Source organism: Alternaria postmessia (assembly GCF_024291825.1).
Source record: "Alternaria postmessia strain BMP 2775 chromosome Unknown scaffold_138, whole genome shotgun sequence".
NCBI classification, from domain to species: Eukaryota; Fungi; Ascomycota; class Dothideomycetes; order Pleosporales; family Pleosporaceae; genus Alternaria; species Alternaria postmessia.
Window position 1 is genome coordinate 1 of NW_026260211.1, and position 14002 is coordinate 14002.

The 14002-nt window shown below is 52.3% G+C and overlaps 7 protein-coding genes across 7 annotated transcripts; 3 read left to right on the plus strand and 4 right to left on the minus strand.

Annotated features, from left to right (window-relative positions):
• Positions 1 to 165: 165 nt before the first annotated feature.
• Positions 166 to 463, minus strand: J4E82_010681 (uncharacterized protein; the record flags this gene model as incomplete). Its single annotated transcript, XM_051736892.1, has 1 exon — positions 166 to 463. A coding segment is annotated over one exon (298 nt), but the record flags the coding sequence as incomplete, so codon positions are not given.
• Positions 464 to 1167: 704 nt separating this feature from the next.
• LSM2 (U6 snRNA-associated Sm-like protein LSm2) lies at positions 1168 to 1622 on the minus strand (the record flags this gene model as incomplete). The annotated part of the gene is made up of 3 exons (XM_051736893.1): positions 1168 to 1302; positions 1407 to 1554; positions 1609 to 1622. The coding sequence occupies 3 exons, from the start codon at positions 1620 to 1622 to the stop codon at positions 1168 to 1170; spliced, it is 297 nt and encodes a 98-aa protein (XP_051583328.1).
• A 384-nt stretch (positions 1623 to 2006) lies between these two features.
• J4E82_010683 (uncharacterized protein) lies at positions 2007 to 4670 on the minus strand (the record flags this gene model as incomplete). Its single annotated transcript, XM_051736894.1, has 1 exon — positions 2007 to 4670. The coding sequence occupies one exon, from the start codon at positions 4668 to 4670 to the stop codon at positions 2007 to 2009; it is 2664 nt and encodes an 887-aa protein (XP_051583329.1).
• Positions 4671 to 5857: 1187 nt separating this feature from the next.
• On the plus strand, positions 5858 to 7085 carry J4E82_010684 (uncharacterized protein; the record flags this gene model as incomplete). The annotated part of the gene is made up of 3 exons (XM_051736895.1): positions 5858 to 5962; positions 6013 to 6399; positions 6819 to 7085. The coding sequence occupies 3 exons, from the start codon at positions 5858 to 5860 to the stop codon at positions 7083 to 7085; spliced, it is 759 nt and encodes a 252-aa protein (XP_051583330.1).
• A 1573-nt stretch (positions 7086 to 8658) lies between these two features.
• Positions 8659 to 9309, plus strand: J4E82_010685 (uncharacterized protein; the record flags this gene model as incomplete). Its single annotated transcript, XM_051736896.1, has 1 exon — positions 8659 to 9309. The coding sequence occupies one exon, from the start codon at positions 8659 to 8661 to the stop codon at positions 9307 to 9309; it is 651 nt and encodes a 216-aa protein (XP_051583331.1).
• Positions 9310 to 9740: 431 nt separating this feature from the next.
• J4E82_010686 (uncharacterized protein) lies at positions 9741 to 10596 on the minus strand (the record flags this gene model as incomplete). Its single annotated transcript, XM_051736897.1, has 2 exons — positions 9741 to 10344; positions 10409 to 10596. 2 exons carry the CDS (start codon positions 10594 to 10596, stop codon positions 9741 to 9743), a joined length of 792 nt encoding a protein of 263 aa, XP_051583332.1.
• A 463-nt stretch (positions 10597 to 11059) lies between these two features.
• On the plus strand, positions 11060 to 13594 carry J4E82_010687 (uncharacterized protein; the record flags this gene model as incomplete). Its single annotated transcript, XM_051736898.1, has 2 exons — positions 11060 to 11066; positions 11187 to 13594. The coding sequence occupies 2 exons, from the start codon at positions 11060 to 11062 to the stop codon at positions 13592 to 13594; spliced, it is 2415 nt and encodes an 804-aa protein (XP_051583333.1).
• Positions 13595 to 14002: the final 408 nt, after the last annotated feature.

Consider the following 14002-nt stretch of genomic DNA (forward strand, 5'->3'; position numbering starts at 1 on the left):
TGAGCTAGCCTTATATAGTAAGCTACTAGCCTATGTAAGCTAGACTCCTACTAAATATGGCTAGCTCAGCTTGATTGGCTTGATTGTTGACATCTCTGGGGTAGACACCTCCATCTGTAGCCGGCCTTTCCGTTGAAATACCGATTGCGTTGTGTGCGAATATACTCTGTTTTACGTCCGTAATTGTGCTGTTCCTGTTCTTGTTTTTATTCTGCTCGGCCGTGGGTGTGTTGTAGTATCCTGCTTCTCCCTCCTTGATCCGTATCTCAATCGGCTTGAACCATCGGAAGTAAACAATCGCCCATATGAAGAAGCCGAGGATGCCGCAGCCGCCCAGACCGCAGATCAGGCCGATAGTGGTAGGGGAGAGGGATGTGGCGATTCCAGGCGTCGGCGTGTTTGTGTGTTTTTCGATAGGACCGGTGTCAGTGTGAGCCGCTGCTGGTCGGACAATGTTTGCCATGGTTGCTGGGGATATCGTCACGACTTTAAAAGCAGCTGTAGACACGTAGTATTTGATTCCGAAGGTGCTTGTTGTGGCTGCGAGAGCGAGTGCCGGTGTCTAGGGATGGACGAAGTCTCAGAGATGAATAGTTACCAAACGTTTGTGGGCTGAAATTGGAGTACGCAAAAGTGAGAGTGAAGGCGACCTGTACGACCTTTCTCAATGTGAAGAATTTGCAATGCATCTAACATAGTCCTGTGTAGATGGGTATAGATAGATACCACGCTTGTGATGAATTAGTAAAACCGAGGGACATCACAACCACCTCAGAGACGGGGTTGACGTTGATGGCAGATCCTTGATTAGTCTGACGGGGCGACTTTAACGCTGTGGTATCAGGAAAGAAGTAAGGTAGGTAGGGCAAACAGATGGAGAATAGAAGTAGAGATTGCAGAAGAGGAACAAGCCAAGCAGTGGTCTCACCTCACTCTTCGTATGGGTATATTCTTTTCGCCTTGCTTGCAGGCGCATACTGCGTTCCTAAAGCCTTACTAATCGCTATTCTCTCAACGTCCAGCTCTTGTGCTTGGCCGCAAACTGTGATATGCCCTTGATCATCACATCACGTTGCATGCGCACATGCTCATCGTGCCTGCCTCGCACAGCCACCAGGAACGGTAGTCTTTTCATGCGTTATCCTAATTTCTTATGCCCCCGCCATCTCATTTTGCTTTGTTCTTCGCTGCCTCGGCCTCTCTCCTCGTCGCGTCCTCAAGCAGAGCGGTGTCCACAGCACCGGAGGGAAGGTGCACGTATCTTACGACGGAGCCGCGAATGAACATGTCTTTTGTCGAGCACTGTCACCAAATCAGCCTCAGTTGCTTCTTACAACGCCCGAAGCCTTGTCCGAGATATGCTACCTCGTCCTGAGCAGGGGAGAATCGCAATGTCCAAAACATACCAGATGCGGCCACCTCAGCTCATCCACAGCCTCGGCATTGTCTAGCTTGATGTTCAGGTATTGGTCCACGCTCTTGAGTGTGCCGCGGATCTGGACTTCGTTCTTGAGTTCGACGGTGATTTCGTGCTCGACGAGCGTTTTGAAGAAGCTATTGCGCTGCTGTTAGCACATGTGTGATGCTGGGCGTGGAATGGAAACGGACCTGAAGAAGAGCATTGTCTGGGTATAGAACACAAGCCTGTAGTAGGAGATGGCGTGTGTAGCTGGACTCGAGTTGTGTGGAGTATTGGACGCGGCTCTGGGTGTATATGGCAGAGTGACGAGGTTATGCGCAGCGCATGGACCGCGTGGGGTTCGCGCCGGCGCGAGCGAGGCTGATCTGCCGCCTCACCCCTCTGACCTCAGCACCACCATTATGTTTGATGCATAGAGACAATCAGACACTACAAGACGTGGTTCAAATATTTCCGACACTATCTTCGATTATTTACAAAAGAAATTCGCTATGTGGTATCAACCTAGTCCAGGCAAGTCCAGCCTATCCAACCCAATCTATCCTACGCCATCGTAACCACATCACATCATATCCTCTCCTCTCCATCACTTCCTCGCCCAGCCGTTCAATGTTCGCCATCCAGTATGGCCTTGTGCGCCCTCTTCCAGCACGTTGACAACACCTTCCAGTAGCTTCTCCTCATCCTTGCCCATCTCCATTTGCAACCTAAGCAACCACCTTTCCCATGCCCAGCTTCCTACTACACCCGTCAACATTGCCGCATCCATCGTAGTACCAAACACTGGTGCATCCTCGAGCTCAATTTCGCCGTCTTCTGTGATGCGACGCTCTTGATGCTTTGGCTCGGCGCCAACAGCAAGTGTGTCGCGCCAGTTTGCTGCCGTCTTGCCCATGGGAAGAAGCACCCACGCTCTTTGTACGTCCCTGAAGCCCGCTTTTGAGATGCGCGGGAGGAACGTCTTGGTGGGCTGCGCATCGTAGCCGCGTGTCTTGAGGTTGAAGCCGAACTCGACACTCATGGCTTGAGCATTGCGGCCGGCATGGACAACATCGGCATCCATGAGGCTGAAGTCAAGGATGCCACCAGGCTTGAGACAGCGGTAGCACTCCTTCAAGCACAGGTCGTATTCGTCTGATGACTTGCCGACGGGTTTGCTTGTCTTGAGAAGCTCGTATAGTGTACGCGCCGAGACGACATCGAAGTGACCAGAAGGGAAGGGGAGAGTCCACAGGTTAGGAACAGTGAGGTGCTTGTGGTTGTCTGGACCCTTGACGTTGGAAGACTTGTTGTTGCCAGCGGTGTAGACGGTAATCACCTTGGCGTAGGGGTAATCGTATGCAACATCCCATGCCCAATCATTGGTAGCAATACCACCAACATCGAGGACGCGCGGAGCGCTAGCGCGAGTGATGCATCGAACTGCAGGCTTGCTGAGGAGTTTGCCACCGTTGAGTTGCTTCTGGGCTTGTAAAACCCAATGAATAGGCAGCATCTGGTCGAGCGCTTGACGCTCCATCTGTGCACGTGCAATCCTCTCCTTTAAAACAGTCGGATCGTTGACGAAGAACTCAGAAACAGGACGCGGAGGCGCTGGGCGATCTGGCTGACAAAGCTCAAACTTGCCCAGGAGCTGATCGCGATGCGCCAAAGGACTGCAACGGCGTTGTACGTGCATGGCCTCAGCACGAGTCTGGCGGTGGATAAAAGTATCCTTCTTTTGGCACCGGGAACGAAGATACTCAAGGCCTTGGACGTAAGTGACGATAGGCTCATCAGTTGACTCCTTCACCGGAGACTTAGCAGGCTCATCCGCAAACTTGACCGACTTCTTGACCACGGCTTTCTCAACTGAGTTGCCGCGGCTGTGCGCGCCACTTGAGAGACTAGGAGAGCTCATGTCATTCATGTCTCTAAGAGCAGCCTGCAACTCGTCTTGTTCCTCTAACCACCGGCCAGTCATCTCAAGGTTAGCAGTACCTCCGGCATTATAGTTCTCATCGTATTGAAAAATCGTCTTGCTGGGGTTGATCTCTTTGATCTCAACGTTCTCATCTGTCGGGCTACTGAGAAGTACTGGGCGTGATGTCGACAAGGGCTCATCGAAACCGTCAAGAGTGGATCCGGCAAGGGTCGAGTTTCGCGGCGGAAGAGCTGGTACAGCTGGCACAGGGTGCGGAGAAGTGTTCCTTCGGCTCTCCTTCTCCCATGGAAGGTTGTAAAACCTCTCGGCAGTAGAGGTGTTCGGGATTGACTCTTGTCGCTTGGGAATACTCCAGGTGTGACGAGCGGTTGATTGAAGCGACGAGAAGAAACCACCGGGAGAAGGGACTGAGAGAGCGGAAATTGGTGTGCTACCAGAGGATCCATTTCCGAATATTGTTGACGGAATGCTCAAGCCAAGACTTGGTCGGGGTACTTCTTGCATCTCGCCTCTGGACTCAACCGGATGAGGCTGTTGTTGCTCAGGTTCCTGGTATTGCTCTGTCGATGGTGAATTGCCTAGGTGCTGAAGGGTCTCCATGGCCTGCAAGTCAAGTTGCACAGGGCCCCATGAGTCGGTACTGGAGATGGATCCACGTCTGCGTTGCGAGATTGGAGTGGCAGGGCAGCTGAGTTTATCCATCTCTTCTGATGTGAGGCTACCATCCAAAGAGGGGGCAGCTGAGTGCGCAGGAACATGAAGATTGTGCGAGTCGATCATGTCAAGGAAGCGACGAGAGGGGGTCAGAACCAGCGATGGAGTAACGGGCATCGCCGAGTTTGCACTCTTCAACTTCTCAATGGTCGGCCATGCGGATGGCGAAGGGATAACGATCGATGGGTAGCGTCTCTGCCTTGGCTGGGTCGCGAGCTTCTTGACCGACGCGGATGCATGAAGAGGTACCTCAGCCTCGTCATCGGTAATGTCGTAGAGGGAGTCGAAGTCGCTGTCAGCACGACTCGCCCGATTTACTGGGGGATATGTAGCCGAGTGAACAGGAAAGCGTGGCGATGGCTGCGGGGTCATATCGAATAAGCGTGCCTTGGGTGTAGGGAAGTCGTCAATACTAGAAGGCGATACAGCACTGGGCAGGTATGTCGAAGAGGTCGAATATCTTGGCTCGAAGTAGTAGGAGGATATTGTGGACTCGTCTTCGGGGGCATTAAGTGACTGTCTCTGGTCCAGCGGAGACAAGCCATGATGAGAGTTGGCCATTGTGCCAAGGCTCGCAGGATGGTATACTGCGGGCTCAAGCATCTCTGGCATGATGGTATATTGCGGTGACGTGAGCACCGCCGCGTGCTAGTATTACTAAAGATACCTTTGAAAATCCGAGTAGGCGGGAATGCGGCGAGGGTGGTAGGGATCCAAATACAGAAGTACAGGGAGCCGAATAGAAGCGATATTAAGATGAGCAAGAGCCCAAAACTGCGCTGGTCAACAGCTTACTGGTAAAAATGGAATTGCTTCGATCAACGAAGACTTAGCGGAAGAAGGGACTCGGAGAAGGGCTAGAAGTGAATGGCAGAAGGAGAATAGATGCGGCGCGAGCGCGATGGTCAGAGGATATATCATGCGTAGACGCCTACTCGTCGAGTGCCTCTGTGCTAGCGTTACTGTGGCATTCGTCCGAGCTACACTGCCAGTTGGCTGTCCACTCGCATAGAGAGCCGAGTCTAGGTGGAGAGGCGGTAGCGGCTCAAGGACGGCCACGACATGGCGAAGACGACGGACATGTCATGATTGGCCAACGCAAGTTTATGGCCAGCAAGGCCTCTACCCTGCGCTAGAAACTTTGGGCTAGAGAAACGTTGCGCTGCATGGCGTGGTTGGGTGTTTGGTATGTAAGCGCCGGGCTGTGCTATTTGCAGTGCTCGCGTTCTGCATGCGTGGCCAATGACAAGACGCAGCGGCGTTGTACTGCATACTCGCCCAATAGTGCCTCGTCGAAATCGATTTTTGTTGCGGGGCTAGATATTGTCTCACGGCCTTGGACCGTACGCGAGGCTGTGGTTGTGGCTGATCGAAAGGCTGTCATGTAGTCATCCCGCGCCATATGAGATGGAAAGACACGGCCGTAGTGCCGGAGCTCGTTGCGGCCGTGCAGCGAGTACAGACCCGCGACCCGCGATGCGGTTGTCGATCAGTCAGGCACAACAATAGCGCAGGTTTCATTCATTTTAGAGCATGGACGGCCCCATGTGGGAAACGCTGTTGATTCGAAACGTGCAGTGGTGAGTTGGGAGGTTTGCATGAACAAGAACAGAGGTGAGGCATGCCAAGCAGCAGCGGGGCATGGGTGGAGGGGCAGGCGTGACGCTGTTGATGCCGTCAACACCAAAAAGCTATCGTGAGCTCCGTCACACTAGCAATCTCCACATCCACCCAATACCTACCATTGGCGCTCCACCAAGTCACCTATACACACCGCACTCTCACTAGAACCGCCTGTCATGTCACCGCCTGCCATCATCGCGCCGTCGATTCTTTCGGCAGACTTCGGAGCGTTGGGCAAGGCATGTTCCGACACAATCTCCCAAGGCGCCGACTGGCTTCACGTACGCGAGAGTGAGTTTCGGACTCTGGTGCACGCAACTGACACGTGCAGGTCGACATCATGGACGGCCATTTCGTGCCCAACATGACCTTTGGCGCGCCCGTCGTAACCAAGATCCGCTCACACGTCGATCGACCGACGACCGCACATGGCAAGGGAACGTTTGACTGCCACATGATGATTGCCGAGCCCAAGAGATGGGTGCGCGACTTCAAAAAGGCTGGCTGCGACCTGTACTGCTTCCACTACGAAGCCGCCGTCTCGTCAACCGCTGCAGACTCGCCCAGTGGCGAGTCGGACCAGAAGACATCCCCCAAGGAGCTGGTAAAGTTCATCCATAGCGAGGGCATGCAGGCCGGCATTGCCATCAAGCCAAGCACACCGGTCGACGTACTGTGGGAGATACTAGAGAACCCAAACAAGGACGAGGTTCCTGATGTGAGTTCATCACCCCTGCACCGTCATGCTTTCATCACCACAATCGATATCACCAAAGGGCCGCACGCGCTATATGGTGGTTAGAGAGGCCTCGGAAGTGGTCGAGCAAAGCGAGGCTGGGTAGGGCTGACCTTGTTGGGGCGTGGGCGGCACCCAGTGGCGGCGCTTAGGCATGCCAACTTCCGCAACGCCCGCTGTCAATCAGTCTTGACCTTGGCGCCCTTTCGAGAAGCCTGCCCCATGTTGCCCAACCGACTGTCCGTCCATTGGCCACCTGACCATCTGGCCATCCCCAAGGTTGCACGTCGACACCTACCCGCCCACGCCGCTGGCTGCTCCCGCAGGATCAATAACCTCGATATTCAAGACTTGCATCGGCTAGGTCAAATGCGTTGAAAATCCAGTGCTGACTTTTGCAGATGGTTTTAGTTATGACTGTAGAACCTGGCTTCGGTGGACAGTCTTTCATGGCATCCGAGCTGCCCAAGGTAACCGCCCTTCGCCAAAAGTACCCAGAGATGCACATCGAGGTCGACGGAGGCCTGAGCGAAAAGACTATCGATCAAGCCGCCGATGCCGGCGCTAATGTCATTGTTGCTGGCAGTGCTGTTTTCGGTGCTTCAGACCCTGGCGACGTGATCAAGAAGCTCAGGGAGGCAGTCGATGGCAGGAGAGGAAAACTATAGAAATACCAATGATCCGGACCAATGGTAAATGCTGACGATGAATGTGGATGAGCGTATGTACAAATAGAAGTATTAGAAGCTTACGATATAGGTGTAGAAAAAATAGACGACAGCTGAGAGCGGGAAATGGATACTCATCTGGCGCGAAATGCCGAGTGAACAAGCGGTGTTCAGCCATATCGAGTGGAAGTTCGCATCATATCTGCACAACTGCTGACATGCGTCGTCGCGATGTTACACAACATACCGGCTAAGTTCTACGCCCAAAACCAACTCCTAGCTCGTACATGGCTTAATGTCCACAAAGGTAGATGATTCGGCAGATGGCACTGACAAGGCTGGCCTTTTTTTCACCACATGATAGCCTGGTGAGAGTCAATACTGTAGGTTCTGATGTCTGAGTTCTGCTGCTAGCCATGCTAATTCTGACAAGGCGCAGCTCCCATCGCACAACGACCAGTAGCGCCGTGATCACTTGAATTATTGCTCTCGATGAAGATGAAAACTCGAGAACAACGTCACTTGGCCAAAATTGATTTTCGTCTCCTTTGCGTTGCTTGCCTTGAAGCTGCCACTCAAAAATGACAGCACGAGCCGCGTCATCAACCAGGTCTTGGCATTGTATCGAAACATGCTCCGCTAGAACGTTCTTCCGTCGCTATCGCGATATGGAGATGAAGTGCGGCTACGAGACAGCGGAAGTCATGTTTCAAACAAACAAGTCCATGGTACAGAACGTACCATGGCGGTCATTATGGGTCCCAGGGACCCATGCATCGCAAATACTAAGTTAAGCTTGAGCAGACAAGCCCCAGAGATTGAAAATTCCCGGCTTGTCGTGGACTACACATCATTGTTTGAATAGCACGGTACTCGTCTTCGGCCGGACTAAATTTGTGACCAAACAAATCATCCCAGCTGAGCAATGGGGCTTCTATGTGTGCTGATCTGCTCATGTTGCGTTCATCGAATGGAACGAACAATAGCTGGTAAGCTGGACAGTCGTCATCTAGTGCGAACACCGCCTAATGCTAAAAGTCAATGTTGAGCTATGGTACGTAAGCTCACGGGTCATTCCGCGTTTCACGTTGTCTAGGCCGCGCCATGGAACCAAACCACAGCGCTCACGAAGTGACATCCCTAGTCCACAAACGAACTAAACTGATTGACGGTTCTCCCTCAGATAACCCACTGTGAGAAGATCTTGAGCCAGGAGTCAAATGGCAGGCGTCAAGTAAATGACAACCCCCTTGACCTCGCAGCCACATACGCGGCTTAGGGTAATTCTGGACCAGAAGCATCTCAACGCTGCGTCATGGTATCCGAGCCGTGTCATGTTGTTGAAGTTCAGAGAGGAGCAACTTCAGTATAAAGATGTCCTGCGCTGCTTCTCTCATCAACCACCCAGCAACTTTCGTTCTCACTACTCGCACTTTTCTCTTCCCAGCTTCGTTTCAACAGCACTGTGTGCTTCCATTCACTTTACACTCATTAGCACCGCGTGCCTTCACTTCAACAAGCAGTGCACCGACACCACTACAGAACTCATCTTGCAATATACAAAATTTTCAAGATGGTCGCATTCTCCCGTCTCGCTTTTGCACTTGCCGTCACCGGTTTCAGCTGCGCTCAATCTTTCAACGGCGAACTCCCCAGCAACCTCCCCTCCGGCATGCCTCCTATGGGAACTGGAATGCCTTCTGGAGCTTTCCCCAGTGGCGCCGCTCAGCCATCCGACCACATGCATGGTGGACATGGCCATCGTGGACCTCGTCCCAGCGGTGTAGCTCAAGCTCAACACGCACATGATAGCAGAGTTCCTTTTGGTACTGGTATGCCTTCCGGCTTCCCGAGCGGTATGGCTCGCCCTACCGGCGGTATGCATGGCGGCCACGGCGGCCACGGTGGACATGGTAGCAAGTTGCCCGAGCCAACTGGATCCTTCTTCGCCGTTCCTACTGGCGTAGAGAAGCGTCAAGAGTCCGGAGAGCCCTCTGATATACCGTCTGGTTCTAAGCCTCCCCATGGTCCTCATTCCCGTCCTACTGGCATACCTTCCGGCGCCATGCCTCCTCATGGTGCTCGTCCTACAGGCGCCCGTCCCTCTGGAATGTCTCGTGGACCTCGTCCTTCTGGAGCTATGCCGACGTATGCTCCTCGCCCATCCGGCATTCCCACTGGTCCCGCTCCTAGCGGTTTCTCTACCTCGATCGTTCGTGCGTGAGCGAGTCCAAAGAGGGGAATATATTTGTGAGGTGATTCGACAGAGGATCGAGGCGCGCGCCGCGACAAAGTGAGGTGGTCAGTGTTGTCTTGTGGTCTGCTGTGGTTTCATTAAATCTTCTTGTTTAGTTTTTACGCTCGTTTACCTGTACATACATCACAAATAGAACGAACTTGTACAATTTGGTCTGGTTTTCATTCTCTATGCTAGACAAGCCAGAAATCTGAGAGCTGAAGACACGCAACCTGCACATTGCTTCGACTGGTTTCCATCAATCAGAAATCGCATTGATGTTAGGGAAACCTTGTTAAAACGCCCGTTTCTGATATTAATTCCCCAAATCGCCCATGTCACTCAATAGTGCCAGTAGTAGGCACAAGACTACGGTCCAACATCAAATCTGACACCGATCCCCAAACTAACATCCACGATCAGTGTGATACAGAGGACTGGCCAGGTAGGGTTGTGTCGTATTCGCCTGGTAGGAGTTTGTAGGCGCGCCTCTCCTCACGTTCATCTGCAGAGTCGATTTCTTCTTCTGATTCGTACTCATATTCATCAGATCCCGAATCTGATTCTTCTTCGACCTCAGTGTATGTTCTTAAGCGTCTGAGTGATTTTGGACTGGGCGCCCTCCTCGATTCGCGTATCCGGTCAGCATGCTCCCTAAACTCCTGATAACGACTATTACGCTCCGTTATTGGTGCGCTAGTGATTCCAGCCAGAGAAATACTGCTCGTGGGTTGTGTACGACGTGCTAGCTGGGTATTCAGAGGCGCAGCAAGCATCTGTCGACTTTGTTGTTCCTCAAGTTCTCTCTCGTCCTCATCTGTTGAGTCGTCGTAATCATTGAATTCAACCAGCGCTTCGTCACTGCTGTAGAAGGCATTGTCGAATGAATGGAAGTCCTCTTGTTCAAACAGCTCGTGTCGGCAGAGCGGGCACCGGTTGTTGTTTGGCATCCTACTTTCTGTCTGTTCGACGATGCAGTGGCCGCCGAATATGTGGCTGCATGGAAGCTCGACCGGTACATGACTGGCAAAGGCTCTGTCAGTATACTACGGTGGTGAAGACAGGCAACTTTGAAAGTGTTTCTTACTCGCTGTTGTAATCCTCGAGACAGATGCTGCATTTGATCGGCTGCAGTTTTTCGATGAATTTGTTCTTGGTTACCATTATGGAGGCCGAAGTAGAGTGACCTGGAGACCGTTGCGTATTTGGTATCTCATTGGGGTGGGGTGAGCTCTGGATTCGAGCAAGCCCCAAGGGTCTCGGGTAAGGTCTCATGATGTGGGCAAAAGGTAGAGTATAAAGGTGTGCTGAGTGGAAATTTATTGTTTCGCCTTCATTAGCTAAGTATCGGAGATATGATTCGATCTGCCATTCACTTCACCAATCACTCTACTTGTGCTCAACGGCCGTTAGGAACTGCCGGAGCTTGTTCACTTCACTGCCATTTTCACCGTCACAGCTCACTTCTATATCCTCCAGCGATTACTTTGTGATATTGTGCGTTGGAATAGATGTAGACTCGAGCATGATCCCCATTTCTAAGACAAGGTACATGTCGTCGTCTTCAGGGCCTGATGTTCAGGTAGTGGTAGGTGCCAAGACGGGATACATGAAGGTCGCTACGAATCGTACTAAAAGCTGTTGGAGAGAGGATATTGTGGCAAACGAGGAGAAGATATGGTAAACATTAAAGAATACTCGTGTCTTGGGACTCGAAAGTAGATGATGAAGCAGGGAGATGACATGTGACGAAACTTAAGCTTTCCATGGGCCTTCGCTAGCGCGTATCCATGCGGCGGATCTCCGAACATTTTCCTGAGCTTCTCCACACAACAACTTCGCGCTCACCAAATCGTCTCACGCAGGTCGCATGAGCTTTGAGATGGCGAAACGAAAGCGCGGCGATCGCGACGAGCGACCTCCTGCCGATGTTGGCCTCGGTGCGACATTGGCGCACATGCGCGGCGAAGCGCAACCCGACGATGCGACCACAACCGCAGCTAATGGTGACGAAGAGGGCTGGACAGTAGTCGGCGGAACGAAGAGGAGACGGAAGGAACGCGGCCCACATGACGACCAGAACAGGCATCGCGCCTCGAACTCGCCTCCATCAACTCGCAGTCCTGACCTTTCACAGCACACGAACGGGCAAGGCAAGCGGAAGGAGTCATCTCCACCACCGCAACAAGATGCTACTCTCGACAACCCGTTTGCGGGCAAAGGCGCGCAGCTGGGGACTCGAGCTTCTCCTACCGATAACCCCTTTGTCACATACAAAGCTGGCTCTGAACAGTCAAGTGAGAACATGACGAGAGAGGAACGTAGGAAAGAGCGCAAGCTGCAAAGGAGCTATCCGGCCATTGAGCATTCACATCATGCCCGTCTCAATTCGCACGTGAAGATTACAGACTTGCAGTCCTTGGTGCTCTACCTGCTTGCGGATGGTAATGCGCCGCAGTGGGTTTCTGTACGCAGCCGTGCAAATATCCAACAGGTCGTAATGCTCATGGTTCCGGGATTGGACCTGGGCATGTTCAACGGCGATGTTGCTTTGGATACCGCACCACAGTCTGAAACTTCTGCCGCAGCGTCAACAACCGAAACGGATGCAAAGCCCAAACGGCTGAACATTTCGCGTGATGACTTCTATCCGGCTAGTCTCAAGGCGGACAAATTACCTGCATCACTGAAGCCTCTCGCTGACATCTTTGAGCATGTGTGGCCTATCAAGGCGATAGGAGAGCATCGCAACAACCAATACATGAGGGTGCATTCACCCATTCATACCATGCTAACCTCACAAATCCCCAAGACTCAAGAAGAGAAGCAGATGAAGAAGACTGGGAACCACAAAGGTCCCACGCCGCAGAATTCAAAGCATTGGGAGAACAAGCGCACTCGCATTACCGAGTACATCGCCTCCCTCATGGAACAGCAAGAAAACGAATACGTACTGCATCCAGCTATGTTCACAACCTCAGAATCCAAAGAGGCCAACTACGAAAGAAGGAAACTGGCCCATCAGACTGCCGATGATGGTTGGGTCGATACTAGGGTCGCCACTTTAGAGGAAGGTGATGTGCCCGAGAGGGACATTGAACAAGGGAGCCTGACCGCTGGAAGACACATCATATCCGTCGACTGTGAGATGTGCAAAGCTGAGAATGACCAGCTTGTACTCACACGCATCAGTTTATTGAACTGGGACGGCAGCACGGCTCTCGACAAGCTTGTCAAGCCAGATGTCACCATTAAGGATTACCTGACCCAGTGGTCTGGTATTACAGCAGCCATGCTCCAAGATGTCACAACCACTCTAGCGGACATCCAGAAGGAGCTATTGGAACTGATCACACCGCGTACGATTCTCGTGGGACACTCGCTAAATTCCGACCTCAACGCACTCAAACTGACCCATCCCTTTATCATCGACACAGGCATCCTGTACCCGCACCCCCGTGGACCACCATACAAGCAGTCGCTGAAGTGGCTCGCGCAAAAATATCTCAAACGCGAGGTTCAGAAGGGATCATCAGGCCACGACAGTGTAGAAGATGCTCGGACATGTCTCGATCTAGTCAAACAAAAGTGTGAAAAGGGCCCGCGCTGGGGATCGGGCGACACAAACGCGGAGTCCATTTTCAAGAGGATGGATCGTTCCTTACGACCGAAATCCAACGACGCACATCGTGCCGGAGCTGTCATCGACTGGGGGGATCCGAACAGAGGCCATGGTGGTCAAGCTCAAGTTTCTATAGGCTGCAAGACGGATGCAGAAGTAGTAGAAGCTATTGATCGTACATTAAAAGGTCAAGCTGAAGGCAAGGATGGTACTACAGACAAGATTGACTTTGTCTGGGGACGCCTGCGTGAACTAGAGCTCGCAAGGGGTTGGTGGGACGACGCGAAGACAGCCGACGTTGAGCTCATCCGACAAAACGCTTTGCAACGACTGGGTCTTCTGAAGGATGGTGAAGACGTAGACGTGGAAGTTCGTGGATCTGAGCTCGGCGATGCCGTCTCCAAGACCATTGAGCGCATTGGGCAGATATACGACGCTTTGCCACGCTGCACGGCCTTTATTGTGTACAGTGGGACAGGCGATCCTCGAGAGATTCGTCGCTTGCAAGCAATGCAACAGCAGTATCGTCGCGAATACGCTACCAAGAATTGGGACAACCTTAGTGTCAAATGGACGGATACGGAGGTGCAGGCTCTTTCGAGAGCTTGTCAAGAGGCTCGCAACGGCGTGGGATTTATCGTTGTCAAGTAAAGCAAGAAGACCAATGCATCGCGCATGCGCGTACGACGTGCAACGCAGCGTGTCGTAGTACACGGTGTTCAGGCGCGTATCGCTTAACGGATACCTTCAGACAGTGTGGCGTGTAATGCGATCATCAAAATGCACGGTTTTAGAGGTTGAGCACTTTCTAGAACATGCATTGTGTTTTGCAATTATCGGTAGAAAGCATTAGAGGCGGATTACTATCGTGCCAAGGGTGTAGGTACTGCATGACATCAATCAACATCCCTGTCTGCGCTCCCCTTGCTTGAAGTTAAATTAGCGCAAAGCTTTTCGCCGCCTCCCATCGGGGCGAAGACTGCGGAAATTCAACTCTATAAAAGTATAATCCATTTCTGCCTGCGGGTAATAATGGCTGCCTCGACGTGTACTTGTTTC